At 39.9% G+C, this 20,995-nt stretch overlaps 1 protein-coding gene across 1 annotated transcript in view; it reads left to right on the top strand.

The window, feature by feature from the left end:
• Positions 1-11,886, top strand: part of LOC138029109 (uncharacterized) — a 49,870-nt gene extending 37,984 nt beyond the window's left edge. The window contains exons 29-38 of the mRNA XM_068876811.1: positions 3,303-3,460; positions 3,891-4,008; positions 4,348-4,437; positions 4,745-4,840; positions 5,611-5,700; positions 7,354-7,506; positions 8,703-8,955; positions 9,131-9,300; positions 9,935-10,852; positions 11,462-11,886. Coding sequence (XP_068732912.1) covers positions 3,303-3,460; positions 3,891-4,008; positions 4,348-4,437; positions 4,745-4,840; positions 5,611-5,700; positions 7,354-7,506; positions 8,703-8,955; positions 9,131-9,300; positions 9,935-10,852; positions 11,462-11,742 — 2,327 coding nt within the window. The 3' untranslated portion in view covers positions 11,743-11,886. The remainder of the gene's footprint in view (positions 1-3,302; positions 3,461-3,890; positions 4,009-4,347; positions 4,438-4,744; positions 4,841-5,610; positions 5,701-7,353; positions 7,507-8,702; positions 8,956-9,130; positions 9,301-9,934; positions 10,853-11,461) is intronic.
• Positions 11,887-20,995: the final 9,109 nt, after the last annotated feature.

Genomic DNA, 20,995 nt, shown 5'->3' with positions numbered 1-20,995 from the left:
AGAATAGGGTTTAACTCTGACGAAGAGCTAACACCCAATACTCCAGCTCTCAAATTTCTTTACAGTGGTCAATTTACCATATCCACTCAGTTGATAAACCCTTACCTTTCTTCCACTTCCCCACTGACACAGCAACACAGCTTCTTTACAAATTAAAGCTCTTTAACCTACATTTGAAAAAATGCTTTACTTCCACCAATCATGAACGAATATTCGTAACCCAAAAACCAACACAACGGTTGTTTTAGACTAAACACTGCAAATAAGTGACTACTCCAATCACTATAATGCGTGCGAATCCCTTACCGGGAAGTGTCTGACACTTGCAGACTGCAGACTGCAGACTAACCCTAACTGGCAAATGGGTGCTTAGACTTAAATACTGCTTCTCAGCGGTATTCGAAATAGGCGCTTTATAGACTTACATACCGTTTATCAGCGCTATTTGTAGGCAGTCTGCAGTTGTCATACACCTCCTGAAATGCTAACCGTTTAAAATAAGTACGTAAACCTAATTGACAGCTTATCCCAATCACTAAGCTGAGTATTTAACCCCATACACTAAAGATAATTGTTCACATGCAATAAAAAATATATTATCTTTGATAGCACCAGAGACAACAATCCGTTATGATAATCTTAAAAATAATTTCTCTAGTTTATTTTATACATACTCCATCAAATTTAAACCCGTTTTAAAAATTTAATTAATTAAACTGGTTAATTAAAAAAAAAAGAACTTCTTGAATTCCCCGCACCCAAAGAACTGACAACAGAAATGCGGTGCGGGATAAGCAGACAATTCTTAGCCCATTTATTGAACTAACCAACTATTCACAAAACAAAAAACAAATGTTTACACTGTTTAGACACCAAAAAATCAAACAAACTGTATACGTTTGATGCGGCCAAAGTAAATTGAATAAACAAAACCACTTATAATAACTGTCAATTACTAGGAAAAAACAACTAAAATCGTTACGAGGAAAAGGATTACAGGATTTCAATCAAAATATAAAAAAGAACAAAATTTAACTGTCCGCTTGTAAAAATCCACAATGAAACTTGTTTACTGTTCAGCGACTATATACTTGCTACTTTGCATATCACACTTTCTTGTCATAATCTCATGCCGGCACTTAAAACACACTGCCGACAAACGCACCTGCGCTTGGGAATTCAAGAAACCATTTATCTTTTGTTTCATTACGCTTTGCTGCATTCAGGCAAAGATAAATGAACAATTCTTGAATTCCCCGCACCCAAAGAACTGACAACAGAAATGCGGTGCGGGATAAGCAGACAATTCACAATCAGTGGCAAAAGCATAGAAGGATACGAGATAAGGCAAAGTTCATTAAGCAAACATCGTTAAGCCATCAGAATTAATAGGGCAAATGTAAATCTCTCCATACTGCTGCATACAACACAACTCGCGCAATGTTTATCGATCAAAACACATACTGAAAATCAAAGAGCCAAATTTCTAGATACCACAAGGGTATTTTCCAAAGATTCATGGACATAACCATCTGCGGCTTGGATACTGCGCCAACCACCATGTCTACGCCGTACTCTCCCAGAAACTCCGCTGCGTGCTGCTTGGGAAGCACCACCTGAACGAAGGCTATGTAAACCAACTTCGTTTGAGTCTAAACCAAGTTCTGAAATCATCTGGCGAAAAGCACTGAACGTGCAAGATACACATCGTCTGAAGCGAAAACTGCCCACATGGCAAGTTAACACAGCACCAGTACACACTCCAACACATGGAGACTTGGCCCACTCGGCGTCAACTGGTAAGCAAATCCGCACAACGGATAGGAGTCCACTTGACTCTAAAATGAACACACTACTGTGTCGGCACTGCCCTCTCGGCTTGCTTCAGCTGCACAACTCGTGCGCACTAGTACAGTTCCAAGTCCACTGACTTGCACAGAGCAAAGGCCCACACCTAGGCCAAGAGGCTCAGACAAAACAAAAGCAAATAATTAGGCTGAACAACTCGTTCAAGGTACTCATCTAATACCCGAAAAACGTTCTAAGGCAAAAACTAAGGAAATACAATTCGCTTCTCCCGAGACCTCTCTGCTTCCTTGCGCGTGACACGAAGTTTCTTTTCTTCTTCGTCATTTTTAGTGAGCGGGTCCGCCTCAAAATATTCTACCACGTCCCAGCCATCCCGGTCAGCAATAGAAATAAGCTTATTTCTGTTATGAAGGAGTGACATACCTTCGTTGGCAATCTTAGTGATCGCGTCATCCGCCCCAGCCCTCGCTAAAATCTGATTGAACTTATCCTTGAACTGTTTCTTATTACTCTTATATTTGAACTCGGGCTCTTCCTCTGCAGACTTGCGTTTTAGCGAGTCGAGCTGTTCCTTGACAACCTTGACCTCCTCCTTCTTCGCCTCCAGTGCCTTTAAAATTTCCTTCGCCCAAGTTGGGGGCTCAGGGCTGCGAGAAGCGGAACGACTTCTACGGGTACCCCTTTGCAAAGGCGAAGAACTACGGCCAAAACCGCTTAAAACTGCAATATGTGAACGAGAACTACGACGGCCTGAACTGTGATGTTCTTTTCTTCTGGACGGCCGGGCAACAGGGTCTTCAATGTCCGCGTTGACTCTCGAAATAGAAGAACGAACTGAAGCAGGGCGACCACGACGGCCCCGCGCCATGTGAACGAGATAGGAAAAACGAGCTAAGAATTTAACTGTCCGCTTGTAAAAATCCACAATGAAACTTGTTTACTGTTCAGCGACTATATACTTGCTACTTTGCATATCACACTTTCTTGTCATAATCTCATGCCGGCACTTAAAACACACTGCCGACAAACGCACCTGCGCTTGGGAATTCAAGAAACCATTTATCTTTTGTTTCATTACGCTTTGCTGCATTCAGGCAAAGATAAATGAACAATTTCTAACCAAAAACAAATGAAACCACAACATATGCACTTCGTCGTTATTTTTGTCGTTCTTGCTGCTCAACGTGATGACACTAGTAGTTCTGCGACAGCACTCTTTTTTTCCTAATAAAATATTCCTTGGAAACATTTAACGTAAGGTGGAAGAGGTTGGCCGCGCAATCCATTTGTTTCCCCTGTCAAAATTGGTTGGATCGTGAGTGTTTCATCACATACAAATCATTTCTTTATGAAAACATTTTTTTTCGTGGGTAATTTGTTTCTGTAAAATGAAGCGCTGTCCATGAATCGAACAACCCAATTTGCGCCCTTCGAATTTTTTTTGTTGTTGTTGGAGGTAATTAAAACATATAATTAAAACATTTCTTGCCTAGGGAAAATCAAGAATAGTCATAAAGGATCAGGGGAACGTAATTCTTGGTCATGGACTTCATCGAACTTTTATCCTAAGGACATCATGGACTCGTCGTATATCGATCCAAACTTCCGCCCAATTTACTCATTACAAGGAATTTCACAGTCTCTGTTAGAGGTAAAGTAAAATTATTCTTCAGGTACACCCTGATATTTTGTTTTCGCGTTCTTTGAAGGTACATACCAAGTGTAGGCATGTGAGAACAAAGCAGCGCTATCCATTTGGCAACTACTTTCACACCCCATTAGATCACTAACAATGCGTACAACAGCACGTTTAAACTTCGGGTCGGAAAAAAAAAAGAAAAAAAAACCAAAGAAGAACATTTTCTCGTATACAAATTGATTTCCAAGACTTCAATTATATTCCTGAATGGAGAAGAAATCATAGTGGGATTGCCATTAATGACGTTCCTCGACAAGAGGGGTAACTCGACGGTCACTTGAGGTTATATCCCTAGTAGCTAGCTAAATTCAATTTCTAAAAGTCCTTGCCATGGCCCTTTTAAATGTAGCGTCCTTCCCATTAATGCACTTTACTTTCACAGCTGGCAACAAGTATGTGTACGTCACTGAACATTTCCGACAGCAATTTACAAAGCTGCATATATGATGTTGCTGTTACAAATGATACAACATTCACCGATCAAGAAGAATTCAAACAGGGTAAGCTGTTTCTTCCATGATCTTCCTCAAAAATCGCAACACTATACATTACTTTACGAGTCAGCAACTGATAATGATATCATTCGTTACCACTGTCACTGCGCCATTAACATGACCAGAAAGGGTACAATGTAATGGAAATAGAGTATAAGCTAGTTCCATTGTATCCGAAAACAATTAAATCGGGATACCTTGTGGAATTAGTTAAGCTCTTGCAATAACAGGATAGAGATGACTGATGATGCAAACAGCCGAAATCGTTTGGTTTCAACATTTTAATTTTACGAAAATTGTCTTGTAAAAAGCATGTAAGAAAATGTTGTTTTTTCAATAACACAGGTTGTCCAGCCAAATGTTCAGGTAAAGGAAGATGTATCAATGGAACTTGCAAATGCATAAATGGTTGGGTAGGAAAAAGCTGTAATCAAGGTATTTCATCTTATTTTATTGCTTACATTGATTTCTATCACTGTATCCTGCCGCCTGGAGTCTCCCTAATTATAGACTCCCTTCTTGATGGCTCACAGTACTTTTCTCGACCTATCGTACATGTAAGATCAGAAAGTGAAACTTTCAACTTTCTCCCCAGAATAATTAAACGCCCTAGAACTCTTGTGTTACAAAAAGCTCTGTAATGAAAATTCTTGGAGATTTAACGAAACACAGTCTTATGCTGCTGGAGATGATACAACTTAGTCGTGATCTGTCATCAAATACAGTTATTCTTCGTCGACAGGCTCTTGTCTCAATCGCTCAACCGACCATGGGAAGTGCGCCGAAGGATTTTGCGTATGCAATTTGGGATGGGAAGGGCGAAGCTGTGAAAAAAAAGGTAAGCGTTTAGGCTTCGTATTATCCCCTTCATCTTGGATTTCAAGATTTTTTCAAAAGCATGGAAATATACAAAATGTGACCAAAATTTCCTTAAAAAAAGAACTTAATCTGCGGAGATATCGATTAAATAAATTATCTAGATTGGTTGGTTTGCAGAGTTAGACCATTAATTGTTCAACGACATTTAATTGTTACTCTGAGTAATACAGTCAAGAATAATGACATTGTGGTTTTCAAAAGAAATTCTCTGAATCGTACTATTAATTAATTAAATAATTAATTAATTCATCATTTATTTACTTATTACCAAGCTACCGGCACCAGCTGGCTTGTTAGCTACAATCTTGGACAAAACTCGTTGGGAAAATAGGATACACCGCTATAAAATGGTCATACCCTTATCTGTCTGTGTTGTAAAAGATTAACTTCTCCATACTCCATACTTTCCCCCCTCCCCTTTATTATCCAGTGTTGGTTATAAAACGGCCAAAGGCTTGTACAGTACTTTTTAACACATTAGCAACATTGGTACGGGGGAGAGGGGGGGGGGGACATCGGCTTTGTTTGTTAGTGCATGTTCAACGATGTTCACGTCCGAATTTTTCCCAACAGTTTTGTCCAAGATTGTAGCTCAATTGGTAGGGCGCTGCACCGGTATTTAAGTGATGGGTTCGAATACCACACAAGCCTGACATTTGAGTCTTTGTATTCCCTACTGCTTTAGTACTGTTCGTCAGTAATCATTTCTACATTATTTTAACTCCATAGCTACCTGTCACAACGTCAACAACTGCACCAGCTTGGCTCACGGTACTTGTAAGACGACGGACATCTGTCAGTGCAACCCCGGATATGTAGGTTAGAATTATAATATAATCACGATGAACATTTCGCGATAAGTGAAAATTATAGGCCTGAAGCGAGGGGTTATGTGATTGATAACGTAGGTGACAAATTATTCTTTCATTTCGGAACGACATTTTAGCGTTAATTTATAAATTGACATGTGAAATTACAAAGTTGCCACGACAACTTTTTCTTACGGTGCCAAAATGGAAGTTATTTGTCACCCATAGACCGTTTAGTAGATAAGGCAGCCATTTTGATTTCTATTGTTTGAAATAGCTGTTATGGAATGCCCAGGGGGCAAATACATATTAATTAGCCCCCTGAGCATCCCATAATGTCTATCGAAAAAATAGAAATCAAAATGGCCGCCGTATCTGCAAAAAGGTCTCATTAATAGCTAACCAAATGGTGTAATCGTGAAATTTGGGAGTAATGTCACTTGCGTTTTGTCCAAAATCAAGTAATTTCACTCACCTAAAGACTCGGGAAATTATTTGATTTTGGACAAAACGCAAGTGAAATTCAACACAATCCTTCCTTAAAGTGCCCATAACCCCAAAATATTTTTTTCGCTAAAACGAATCTTTGCACCCGTTCAAAACGCATTGCACCATTTTATTCCTTTTTCTAACAAATCCTGCCATTTTATAGGCTTCGAAAGTTGCAAAAATCCAAGCATCTTTTGTTCACAACCGAGTCAGAAGGGGAGTGGGTCTATTCCTGTTTTGACTTCACAAACTGATTTACTTTGCATTAACTCTTTGTAAAAATGCATGCAGAGTAGATTGTGACGTCAAAACAGGGGAACAAATATAACCACAAACTGAAGGCTATATCTGGCTTATTTTTACTTTGGCAAGGATTCCTCAACGAAAGAAAACTCTAACTTGTTTTTCCTTAACAAGTAGAGAAAATATTGGTGTTGAGGAGGCACATACAGTTTTGTTTTGTTTTGTTTGATGTTGACCAAAACTTACGAACTATGCAATGTGAAATCCAAACTTACACTCAAAGTAAACGGCCTTTGGATAAAAAATCAAAGTTCAAGATTTTGCCAGCCTGGTGTTAAGCAAACACACTTTCAAAATCTGAACAAAAAAGAAGTGATTTGTTTGATCACAAGGGCACTTTAAAGCATGCAATCATGCTAGACTTAAAGGGGCTATGACACGGATATTTTTCTTTTGGATCAAAATTCGGGTTGAATCAAGACTAGAAACATTGTTACATAAAAAAATGATTTTAGAACTCCAACATGCAAAAAAATGACATGAAACTACTTCTTAAAGGGAAACCCCTGGATAATCGGTTTATAATGTCTCTCAAAAGATACGCCGGAACCTTGAAACTTGAAAAACAGTGGCCCGCCTCTTTTTCATGTTGCAATCAGCTTCCATCCTGACCAACGCTGGTCAATGGCCCTTGTTAATAGTTTCACTGCACCAGTAGAGTAGTTTTAAAGGAAACTGGAGCATTGTTTTGGGCTTCAACCGGTAAAAACATCTCATAGACATAGCTTCTTTAAGCATTTTAAACAGTGAGATATTTGGGTATGATTTCCTGGTTAATGTCATTTCTCTAGAATGTTATCACAGAGTTTTAAATTATCACGAGATAATCCGTAGTATAATGAAAACATACTTATCATACGTATTTAACTAGGACCTGACTGCAGTGTTATACCAACCTGTCATAACGTTTCCAACTGCACTGGAAAAGGGATATGCGTTGATTTTGATATTTGCAAGTGTAAACCAGGTTGGAATGGAACTAACTGCCCAGAGTACTCGTGTGAACACTTTGATTATTGTTCAGGTAAGTTTAATTTGTGATTCAATTAGTTTCAACTTTTCAAATTCCACCGTCTCATATTTCTCTCCTCAGGTCTTGGTATTTTTCAACCTTTTCACCCTTTTTTTCACTGTGAAGGAGGAGGAGCAGTCGTGGCTCAGTTGGCTAGTGCACGACCTTCGGAGCGAGAGGTTCCCGGTTTGATCCTCGGTGACTTCAGCGTCTGTTTCGACTTTCCTTTGATAGGTGTAGCTATAGCTTTAAATATCCGTAAAACGGAGCACTGACAGAAGGGGGTGGGGTGGGGGGGGGGGATAAAGGGTTCCCATTAATACCAGTTTGGTAACTGAAGGGACTACCGACGTAAAATAAAGTGACTTTACCTTTGGTGATAGCAATGTCAACGATAAGACAGTTCTCGTCCTCCTTATTGATGATGACAATGTCAGGCCTTCTATCTTCAATAACATGGTCACATTGGATGCTGACATCTCACAAGATCTTGATTCTGTCATTCTCCACTACACTCTTAGGTGTATCCTCATACACTTCCCTTCGTTGTTTGAAGTCCTTTGGGGCTTCTAAGTCGCGGGTTACCAGTTCCCCGTTCCCAGCTGCTTGAATCAGTTTCTCGTCACTGTGCAGGATGTAATTTTCTAATGAGTTCTTGGCCTGTCCGATGCATTCTGCTACTGATATTAGGCCTCTCCCTCCTTCTGCTCCTGGTACATGAAGCATGGCTACACAATCCCTTGGGTGAAGTGCTCTGTTCATTGTTAGGGTCTTCCTTGTTCTTGTGTCTAAAATTATTATTATTATTATTATTATTATTATTATTATTATTATTATTATTATTATTATTATAAGAACTGCTGAATTGTTTTACCCTCATTACTGTTAAAAATTAAAAACGCAAATCTAGCGAAGCTAACGATAATGAGCTGTCGAATCCATTCATTACTAGCGTTATGGTGCACCCTGTAACTAAGAAGTGGCTGCGATCAGTTAAAAAATGCTCCAACATCACCTCTGCAAGATGGGATACTAACTCAGTATCTTTTTGGAGCTATTTCGTAGAAATGCAACTTTGTGCCCCTTGATACGCGTGCTCCGCACACCTCTTGAACTTAGAGCGGCGGAAGCGGTCTTTTTTTACACAAAACTGTTCTGTGCTCAGCCACGTATGGCAACCTTGTCTTGTTTTGGTTTGTTTCTTGTAGGGCATGGACGCTGTGTGGCATATGAAGCTTGTTCCTGTTACTATGGATGGACTGGGGCAAGTTGTTCCCTTCCAAACTGTAGAAATGTCAATCAATGCTCTGGCCAAGGAGAGTGTGTGGCCAGCGACAATTGTCGTTGTTATCCAGGATACATTGGGGCAAACTGCAGTGAACTGGCTGATTGTAGCGAGCTTGCGAATTGCAGTGGACAAGGTGTCTGCGTTTCTCCTGATTCATTGAACGTATCATGCAGGTAATGAAAAGATCGACTTCTTCATTAATAGCAGGGAAGTGAATTGCGAGAGTATCGAAGCTCATTTCTATGAACATTACCCCTTTTACCTTGAAAGCCCTATCGGGCCCACTAATCCATGCCGTATACATTTCAGCAATCATATTGACAGTTATTGTGGTTATGTCTTTGGCAGTTGTTATCGTGGTTTCACTGGTCCTAATTGCAGTCATCCCACATGCACATCACTGAACAACTGCTCTGGCCATGGCGTGTGCATTGAAGCCGAACTGTGTAAATGTGACTTTGGGTACAACGGTACTGACTGTAGCAATTTCTCCCATGACGCACTTAATTCGTGCTCTGGTAAGTGTATTGAAACGTGAGATGCCTTTAATTTGACCGTTCCCTTTATCACTAATGGGCTGCACCCTATATGTAAAGAATCTATTACTCGATGGCACACAATCTTTGTACCTTGCTTTTTTTTTTATTGTTGTTGTTGAAACAGCAATAAAATAAAGAATAAGACCGACACGGATTTGTTGTATATCAAGCGATTTCCTTGACTTGAATTACTTACAGCGAAGTGATTTAAAGAAACTTCGCTTGACTTGCTTTTATTTCGTAGAATCACACCAGAATAACGCTTCCGTTTACAGTTGTTTGGTGTAGACAGCATGATGCAAATCCCATAAAGCTATATATCTGCTAAATCGAGAGCTTACAAAAAATTCGCTTAACATCAAAGAATAGATTTTCTGAGGATATCGCGAGTGTTCCCCGGCGCGTGACAAGGTTGTTGCCTGATGCCCAGAAAGTATGTGCCCTGGCAATAGGGGGTTACCGTCCATAATAATGATAGGTCTCAAATCAGGGTCTGGGCAGAGTTTCCCCTGCACAGTATAATTATTTAGGTGTAAATTTCATTACCTAAAGACCTGAATAGTTGTGAAATCCGTGGGTTTCGGTACAAATCTTTCTGATATTCTCTCTATATGGCATGGAAAGTGTGTTGGGTATGATACCTGCAACTGCAGCTCTTCATGGTCAGGACCAGCATGCAACATCCCGGATTGCAGTGGGGTAAATGACTGTTCTGGTCAGGGTGATTGTATTCTTGTCAATAAGTGTGCCTGTTACCCTTCCTTTGATGGGAAAGCTTGTGACGAGAAAGCGAAACCAAATGTCCACAAACCCATCTTTGAGCAGACATTTTACGAAGCCACAATCATGGAAAACGCTCCTACTGGGACCCTGATTCTCCAAGTTCGTGCAAATGATACTGATTTGGGAAGGAATGGAGAGTTGTTTTATTCAGCAATGGGCGAAAAAGATGTCGAAAAACTCATTGCTGTTGACGGAGCAACCGGAAAGGTTTACAGCTCGTTCACGTTTGATTTCGAGACCGTGGAAACCCCGGCATTCAATGTCACCATTGTAGCGTCGGATAACGGCTTTCTACAGAAATCTGGGTTAACCATCGCACAGATAACAATCATGGACGATAATGACAACTGTCCGATATTCACCAAACCGTCAGATAATTTACAGGTTGAGATTGCTGACGCAAAACTGGGAGACGTTGTCACCAAGGTCTTGGCCACAGACTCAGACAGTGGAGTAAACGGCGATATAGCATATTCCATATCTAACAATAATGCCTTCTCCATCGATCCGAAAACTGGTTTACTTACTATTGCGTCTAACTTGACGGAAAGAGAGTACCAGTTGACGGTCGGTGCATCTGACAACGGAAAAATTTCCTGCTTGACGGAGATACGCTTAATTGTTAAGGTGGTCAGTTTGCCAACGGAAGAATCTTCGAAGCAAACCCCCAGTTCTGCAACAGACAGTACACCGCCTCCCTTTGAAACTTCCAGTACAACAAAGACGCCAGACCCTTGGACGTCTCCAGGTGAGTATCATTTTTGCTATAAGAGTGGTTAAATAGCTAGATTAAACTACTGGCTCAATAAATATTTATGCTGGATACAAGGGTAAAAAGTGGCGAATTGTCTTTATCTCTTGTTTTTTCCAGAAAAATCCTATTTAAACCATTTTCTTTTCTTGACAAGAATTTTATTTTTCATACAAGTCCTAAAATCTGCAGGAGAAAAATACCTAGCATAATCTTCATGTGAATTTTGCTTTTCTATTTAGTTTGTTTGTGGGCCATACGTTTTCCTTGCGTAAATGACCATATAACATAGCAACTGAAGCTGCCACTCTGTAATAAGTTAATTTGCCCTCTACTTGCGTAATTCTTGGCTTTCACATGACGACACGGCCGCCATGTTGGTGTCCCCAAACAATGAAATGGCGGCCATGTTGGTGTCCCGATCCAATGCTCGGGAATTGAAAGCTATTATTATGCTAACGTCTTCTTTTGTTTTTGTTGAAAAACATGGCTGTTGATCACGTTGAAACCCAAGAATAGTCTCAGTTTGAACACTGCTCCCAGAAAAAGCGCTGTCAACGGCTTTTCAAAGAAGGTCACTTAACTTATACCAAAACCTCTCCTTAGGCACTGAAAACACCCAGAAAAGTGCTACAACCGACATTTCATTGCCATTAACATCAGAGAACGACGCCACTGCAGCACCACAGACAAACCAGAAATATGTTGTCATTGGAGCTTCTGCCGGCGGAGGACTACTGGTGCTAATTATAGTAGCATTCATAATAAAGAAGATTTTTTGTAAAGCCAGGCCCTCCACACAACGTAACATGAGTGAACAAGGCGCCAAAGTAAATGAAAGCTTTCAGGGTGAGTTTGAGCTGCATGCAATGCCTGTCAAGACGTGAGAATAATACAGGACAGACCTTCCTTACTGATGGACACCTGGCAATCATAAGGCAGTTAAAAAGCGTAATTTATTCACTGCTTTGAGTCTTTTGGAACTGTTAGATATCGTTAACCAAGTGTTCATAGCAACGGAGTAGACAACCTCGTTCCCAGGGTCCCTCTTCTCTGCCTCCTTTGTCGTTGAGAAGAAGGAACCTGGTTCAGGCTGGTCACGTGGCACTCCTAGACAAACACTTTTCCACTGGGGTAGAGATGTCGTTAAAATTTGATGCCGCAACTGGGCGAAAGCCTGTTCGTTTTAAATGAAATTTTTTGACCAAATAATCTTTACCTTACAATGTAAGTATCAAAAAGGTCAAAAGAGTTGATACTATATTGCCACAGTTCACAATGAAAATTGATTTCCTTAGTAGCTAAAGTTGCTTCTACAGAACATGCACTATCATAAAACAATAAACATAACACTACTTTTGCTTGTTAAACTGTCTGTTTTATTTTACCAGGGCTAAAAATATACTTCACGATTTGTTATAAATTAAACTCTAAGCTGTGTGCAGTTGCAAAAATATCTCAACGACAATCTAGACGGAGTTGCTGAAATATAAATAAGTCAGAACTGTCTACTCGCTGTACAAGCTTCAAACGTAGGAATCAATGCTTGACATTCGAAAGAAAAACGAAAATAAAAGAACAAAATAATTAAAATACCTGTGTTACGTTGCTGAATGATATTTGTCAGCGCATATTTCACTTCATTTTCGCCGATGCATTCATGAATGAAAAATCTGCCCCAGACATCATATGTTAGATGTTGTTTCACTGTCGTTAAAAGAAATACTGGGAACCATCGGTTGAATTCATAAAGAGAGTTGGCTGTCCTTCGCATGCCGATTAAGTAACACGAGGCCAGGGGTAGCCAAAACTATGTTGGAAGGAACCATCGCCGATCTCGCTTAACATTCCCAATATTTCCGTGAATTTTTTAAATGTTGCATTATCTTGGTCAATATTCAGTTCAATTCCGTAGTCCGAAGTCCAAAGTTTAAAGTTCAAATTCCGTGACCCAACCACATGCTTAAATGCGATCGTAGAATAGTTGCTCGCATTTAAAACTGTTGTTCACGGCGTTGACTCGAATCAAAACCAGTAAACAGATACTTTGCAAGTTTCTTTCATGGTATTTTAAGATATAAGATATAAATCTTTAAGATTTAAGATATAAATTTGATGAGGGTACAAAAAAGACAAAAAATGTGGCCATGACACATGCAGACATTGCGTGCCTATTTGTTAATTTTGTTGTAATATTTAACTGAATATATCTCGACGGGTCGTGACGATCCTTTGTCGGGTGATTGACCCGAGACCCGACGCTTATCTGGAACACTGCTCAAAGAAAAATGCTCCAATATGTACTCCTGGTAACTCCAACAATAGAAGAAGCAGGCCAAGGGATGGATCTCGAATGCAATGCGGCATATTTCTCATCATCCCCAACGCTGCTCAGTCCGGAAACGAAACACAACTTATTTTTGTTTCGTTTACTGAGAAACGTAGCTATTTTGACTTCAGGGTAAACTATTCACACAATGAGGTTGAGTGCCCAAATCAAAACAGAGTTAGTAATTCAAAATCTTAATATCTATGAGATGCAAAAACAGACTTGCAAACACGTGAACCTGAACTATCGCAAATTACAATGCTGACAAACACGAAAGGGAAGGAAATGGTTATTGAATATGAGGTTTTTTACCATATGAGTATTTTTGGGTTAGATTAACACAGCGATTACACGAACTCGGGTTTCATATAGGCACGGTTTCGTGACTTCTTCCCAAGTCTTTTTTTACCTGAAGACTGCAGAGTTTCGTACAAATAAATATAAATAGCCAGTCATCAGAGATCACAGATCCACTCCTGGTGTTCGATTTCTCCATATCCAACCAGAAAAGTTACCCGAGGATTTTCTACTTGGTCTTGGTGTCGTGCATAACATCAAAGTTAGTAAAACATTGGACATACAGCTCACCTTGATAACGGCTCGACGAACTCCATTTCTCGTCGCTTTTGAGATTCCAATTATTTATTTTTCACCGCCTGTCTTGTTTATCTAATTGACGTTCAATTCTTCAACTTCATAAGGAGTACATTTTTTAAAGATCCACCACAACGCCATTCCCGTTACAGTGACTTCGATGCCATTGCAGGTTAATTAAATGTTCTACTGTGCCCGCCGGATAAAATTTACGCATTAATACAACCCTTTAAGACCTACCAAAAATACGCCCAAAAGACTCTACGCACAAATACAGTACTTAGTAGGGGAGTGACAGGTGTTCATTTTCCGACAGGGGAAAAAATAAAACGGATAAATTCCACTCAGATTCTGACAGCATCGCCATATGGCAACCCAGTAATGAGGAGGTACCTAGTTCGAGTCCTACTTGGGGAAAGTGCAACTCAGTGACGTTTGCCATTTTAAGTGTTTAGTCCGTGAAATCATTTGACCTTTAAAGACCAGCTTTTTGGCTTTAATTAACTATCATTTCGACTCCTCCCCTTTTCGTTAAATCACAAAAGAATTTTCATCAAGTTGTTTGCTCTACAATTTAATATCATCAAAACACTTACAACTAGACAGAGAAACGCCTAAAATACATGATAATATGGCAAAAAACATTTAAATGTTAAAGCTAGAACTTCGTTCCATTAGATAAAGTGAAAAAGAAAATATATTTCCCGGAAAGTGAACTTCATAATTTTACGATAGATGTATAGTTTAAGGTTGTTGAGCCTATCAAAGCGCGTTAAAGGAATTTCGAAGAGAAAAGCCGTGAAGGTCTACCGTAACCTTAACCGAAAGTGAGCAAATATCGATACTGTTGTGCTAGCGAATCTACTGGCAGGTTTTCTTTATGTTACTTCGTAGTAATATTTGACATCGGGCGTTGAACACGTATTATAAAGGGAAAATGTGGAGTATGGCGAAAGAGAATTTCAAATTAGGTGAGAGGGAGAGGTAGACTTATTTCCTGGAGGAATAATTGTAATTCTCTGAGCCATACGGAACGCTATGACTTTATTCGTTACCCACCCTGTTCTTATGCACCCTGTGCTTAACTGTCTCATACCCTCCTCTCCCTTTGTCGATGTCAAATATTTTGTTTTAATTTCTCTCAAGAAGAAGAAGAAGAGGAGGCCTGGCCTTGCTCAGCAGTGTTTTTTCTTTTTATTTTCTTTTTTCTTTTCCTTTTTTTTTTTTTTTTGGAAAGTGGGCGATATGCTCATGAACAAGGACGTAAGCATAACAAGGTCAAATAGATCCGTATGGAATAGAATCACAATTATCCTTCAAGGTAAGTGTAATTCTGCTATAATTTAAAAATTTAGGTCGTTCTTCCTTTTCAACTGCTTCGCTCGTCGAGGTTCTGGAATATCTCAAGGGTAGCGGTACAGTTGGGGCTAGTGGAGTATTTGCCCCACCAATTCGCAACTTTGGGAAAATTCCAAATTGCGCACGCTGGCCTTGATGACGACAAAAACCCAGTAGACCACCTAGAGACTGCCAAAGACTACTTCCAATCTATTTACTTTGAAGCGCTAAAGCTCGCAATTAGTTTGGTGCTCGACAACCTGGATACAAATTGTATTCCCGTTTAAAGTCACTTTTGGTGAACACATTTAACGGGAATGAGTTTTCCAATGGTCTTGATTCTGTCTGGGATTTTATGGAGACGAATTGGCGCGCAATTCACTGCTGCCACAAACGTTTAGGGTGCAGCTTGGTAATGAGACACACCTTGGGTTGAACGATGTACTGAAATATCTGAGAAACCTCCCCAGTGCAGCTTTTAATTATTTCTCAGACGTTTTTAACCTTGTGAACTTACTTCTTGTGGTAACTGGTACGAATGCTGTGAGTGAGCGTTTGGCCTCTACCCTTAGAAGGCTCAAATGCAAGACGTATCTTTGAACAACTATGTCGCAAGAAAGATTAAATCAATGCATGATTCTCCACGTTCACAAAGAAATGACTGGCAAATTGAACATGGCAGCCACTGGGAATCAGTTTGTTACAGAATCAAGTGACAAGCAAAAATCGTTGTCAATTAAAGCTTTTTCAAACCGTGTATCGAACACTAATTTAAAAACTAGCACAGTTGATAATTTTCTACTAGTTTGAATGCTTTCTACGCTGGAAAAGGTCATTACGTTTTCCTTACTTTGTTGACCATTATGAAATCCTGGTATTTACCAAATTTTAGTGTTCAGATTGCACCAGATTGCATCCTTGAGTAATTAATTTTTCGAAAATTCCCTGGGAAGCATGCCCTTGGACCCCCATAGTTTCTCGTGTCATCGGCACTCGTTAATGGCGCTGTCGCGCCAATATTACACATACTCCCAGTTGTGCCCCACTCAGGAGAAATTCCCCGCGCCGCCCCTGTATCTGTTTGGGTAGCAAGCAACAATTGTGGTCCTTCTTTGTTGAGTGTCTAGCCTGATTTTGTCGGATGTTTCAGCTAAGACCGTATTTCCTTTTAGTTTACGCGAACTTTACCAACATTTGCATGAATCAAACTTACTTTTCTTAATCCTGCTATATGCTTCATCCCTCTGAACGGCAATTCTTTAGTCTTTCTTCATTGAAACCTCGGATATTTAATGGTGTATTATCATAGGCCGGAATATTAAAAGAATTATTCAACTTGCACTTGTTGAATAACAGATAATTAGTACATATTCTATGTGAGTTTGGCACACTTGGTGATATATAAGGTAAAAATTAAACCGAGCGTTCTAAAGTATTGTTGTTTTTGGTACTAACAATTTCAGCATGGTGTCAACTCTAGAATAAAACTATTTTGCTTGTTACATCGTAAGAATTATTTATCATTATTAGTACATTAGCCGTTTATTGTTTTTTTATACGAAATTCATGTTTTTTTTAATTTAAGATTTGAAGATTAATCTGCGTACGTTTTCGCCTTTTATCCTGTAGCAATGCTAGGCCATGTTTCTAAGAAGGACTAACTAGTTGTGAGCTTTTTATCTTCTTTTTGACCTCGCTGCCTTTCCGTTTTTTTCTTTCTTTTTGTTTTTTTCATTTTGTTATCTTCCTTATAATTATATGAATTCTAGTTCTAATAGTTATATTCTTTGTGTGAAAAATAAATAAATAAATAAATAAATAAATAAATACATTGAAGTCGAGGTTTTAAGCTTTTGAAAAACCCGTGGAGGATAAGTCTTGTACAGCGCAAAACACCAATTTGACGAAGATTACGAACAACAAAAGGACGATAGATGTGGGTTAAAACTATAATATGAACCGAATAAAATGCTATATCCTAAAAACGGTGATAGATATTTTTCAGGGGACGAGTCATGGAATAACTTCTTACAATAGACCTAATCGGCTAACTCAATGTTGTACCCAATTCAAATCTCCCGGGACTAAGATTCTTTGTGTATTGTATTTGCATGATAATGTAGCATTCATATTTAAATGATATGGAAATACCTGGAACAAAACGTTTTATTCCCAAAGGGTTTGAATTGGGTACAACATTGAGTTAGCCGATTAGGTCTATGTTACGGCTCAGGGACGGATTTACTGAGGTTTTACAAACTGCGTACTGTGACAAATTCCCTGTTTGCAGAGGTCTCTTTTCTTTTGCGTTCGCAAGGCTGACGAGTACGGAAAAAGAGACTTCTGTCATGGGTCGAAACTCACAGTGTTGGGCATGCGCGGCGGTTACTTAGCGACCGAACCCTCACGTGATACTTCAGGTTGTGTGGGCTCAATTAACAACAGCGGAATTACTATAAAGGAATGCGGGGGCACACTGGGACACAGTCAGCAAACATATCATGGGGCACGCGTTTGAAGAGTGCCATCCAAGGTTGTGGATGGCGGTTTGATCAAAGTGAGTTTCGACCTATGCCAGACGTCTCTTTTACGTGTGCAACGCAAAAAGAAAAGAGACTTCAACTAGCAGGTAACGTGGCAAATTCCAAAAACGGAAAAAAAGAACTTCCGTACCATTGAAAATCTTGGCTTGTTACAAACTGAAAAGTTCTGCAAAAGCTTACCGACATCAGGAACCCATGACCCGGAGCCTACATCTCCATTGTGTTGTTGTTACGGCGTTTTCACAGACCGATATATTTTTAGATTGAATTTCCCGCGAATGAGACTCCCACTGAAGGCCGATGACCAATTACAAGACTAACCTGACGTCATAGGGTCACCGATCGGGAACTGCCTTTGTTTTTTTTTGTTTTTGTTTTTGTTTTGTTTTTTTTTAGAAAATGTAGTCTAAAAATAAATCGGTCTTTAAAAACGCCGTGACATAGGCCCAGTATGGGAGTTGGCTGCTCCGGGTCATGGGTTCCTGCCGACATTAGGAATTCTAATGCAAAGCAAAGCAAGGTTTATGAACTGGCGAAAGGTAATAGTAAAGGTAACGAAGTGGGAATGAAAAGGCGTTCATGGTCAATGCGTGTAGATCGCAAAATAATGTAAGGTTCTCCAATAACGAATGGGCATTAAACGTCTCCACAATGCAAGCATATCAATTATAAGATCGTAGCAAAGACATGGGGAAAAATGGTAAAACCTGGAAGCACACTAAATCATTTTACATTCGTTGTTGCTTGAAAACTCAGTACTGAGACGGCGTGTTCAATGCCTAATTAATTAGCTACGGATTAAGGTAGCTTGAGGTCCTCTGGTTTCGTGTATTTTTGGATTAGTCGAATGATCGAGATCTTTCAAGAGTTTAAGGACGGTGTCTACTAATTCAAAGGTATTTTTGCCCCGGTTTATGATCATGCAGGAACTGTAGATCTTAACAAGTGTTGTTGAAATCCAAAAGAAAATGGCGCGTAACCACGCATTTTTCAGAGATAATTGATGAATAATATTTGTAAAAAGGTTTATAATACAAAGAAATGTGTGACGTTCTTTCTCAAATTGAAGCCTAATTATCTCTGAAAAATGCATGGTTACCTCCAATTTTCTTTTTGGATACCAAGATTACTTACTAAGATCTACTTTCTCCTGATAGTTTTATACCGTGCAAAAATATCACTGTATTAGTAAGCATTACCGATAGGAAATCCGAGTATCTCGAGATGCGCAGAACGCATGCGCAATAACAATAATGGGCACCGTCCTTAAAGCAGGTAAGACCAGCTCAAAACATCTGACCTTTACCCCAGGCCCCAGTTGTTCAAAAGCTCTATAATTAGCTCTATCCCAGGGGATTGGTTCAGTATGTAAAATATACCTGACGATGAATGTTGTCCAAGGTTTCGTACACAAAGTGTGCATATACGGTGTGTTCCAATTAAAAAAAAATAAAAAAGTTAATTCAGTTGTTCCTCTTTGTACAAAGATTTGCAATAGAACTGCTATAAGAGCTATTTATTTATTCATTTATTTATGACATTTTGAGCGATGACAATCCCAGGGAAGACAAAGAAATAGGACACGAGGTCACTTACAAAGCCAATACTTCCTCTTGGTCAACGGCCAGACAAATTACATAAAAAAAAAGACACTAGTATAATTTAACAGGATGATACAACAGAAATAAGTGAAATCTAAACGATAAATAAAGCGATAATAAAGGATTAACACATCCATTGAGACGCCAGGTTTGGTCGCCTGCAGATAGCGCAAATTATACGCCATGTGCCGATATCATCCGGTTCGAAGGACTGAGTAAGGGGAGAGGTGTAAAGAGCTTTTAGCCGGGATTTAAAAAGAGATGTACGCTCCAAGGAATGGATTCCCAGGGGAAGAGCATTCCATAAGGACAAACACGAACAAAATACGACTCGCGGTGAGTAGAGGTGCGCGCGCCAATAGGATGAATGTCGAGCTCAGTAGATCCACGACGTGTTGAAGAGCGACAAAACTGGATTGTATCAGAAATGTCGAGATGTATTTCTCCCTTAATACATCGGAAAAGAAAGAGGAGGTCTAAAAACTAAGAAAGTACGAGAGAGGAAAAAGGCCGAGTGTTAAGAGGCGCTCTTTGTAATCAAGTTCCTGGCCATGCAGGATATAACGTGTAGCTTGTCGTTGCACTGCCTACAAGTTGCGCATCAAGTTAAGTGAGCCAAGTAGAGTAGGATCCCACACTTGGCTAGCATGGGTCAGATGCGATCTCACGAGCGAGACGTAGAGCGTCCTTTGGATCTCATAGGGAAGGCTGTTTGAGCAGTGTCTTCTAAGAAATCCCAGCATCTTGTTTGCCTTGGAGAGATATTCCTCACATTCTCATTCCAGGAGAGATCTTGAGTTACCTGAACCCCAAGGTCTCGTTTGTATAACCGAAGCCTTTCCTTGTACTTGTATATGTTTATTGCCGTGACTTTAACATCTCCAGTTCCCAAGGCCTGCTCCCGTCTGCCCTTGTAGCTTAGTCAGTAGAGCGGCGGAGATCTAACCCAAAGGTCGTGGGTTCAATTCCCACCCTGGTCATAGTTTTTTCTGTCCTTGTGTGGGCCCAGTTCCATCAGTAGGGATAACGCTCACGCGGTTCATATGGAATAGAAATCTAGCACTTCACGTTACACTACACTCTTTTGAGGGACTGTTTCGCTTACGAGTAACTCGCAGATTCTCGCACTTGGAAGGCTGAAAACGAAAGCTCGTTTTGCATAGCCCAAGCAGATAAAGCGTCCAGGTCTTTTTGAAGAGTGCCAACGTCGCTGCAAGTCCTGATTGGGCGGAAACATTTGGTGTCATCGGCGAACACTGCAATTCGAGACGAGCTGACGCAGTCATGAAGGTCGTTAACATAAAAAATGAGTAGTATTTGTCCGAGTACGGACCCTTGAGGGACTCCTGAACAAACTTCTTCCCACTTACTGGACGCACCGTTAACAACAACATGCTGGCGACGACAGGTCAAGTAGCTAGTGAACCACTCATAAAGTGGAGGTACGATTCCCAAGTTATAGAGTTTGTGCAGCAGGTGGGCGTGGCACACTGTGTCGAAAGCACGCTTTAAGTCAATATAGATGACGTCTGTCTCTAGTCCGCGGTTAAGAGATATACCAATTGCATGAAGGACAGAGAGAAGTTGAGTGATACAAGAAAGATCCTCACGAAAACTGTGTTGATGGTAATAAATACGATTTTCAGTGAAAGCCATTAAACGACGAGCAACACATGTTTCTCCCAAGTAAAGTAAAGTAAAGCAACCATATTTAACGTCCATAACTCGTAACAGT

Source organism: Montipora capricornis, chromosome 13 (assembly GCF_036669925.1).
Source record: "Montipora capricornis isolate CH-2021 chromosome 13, ASM3666992v2, whole genome shotgun sequence".
NCBI lineage: Eukaryota > Metazoa > Cnidaria > Anthozoa > Scleractinia > Acroporidae > Montipora > Montipora capricornis.
The sequence above is the reverse complement of the archived record's forward strand: the minus strand, read 5'-3'. Positions and strand labels throughout refer to the sequence as shown.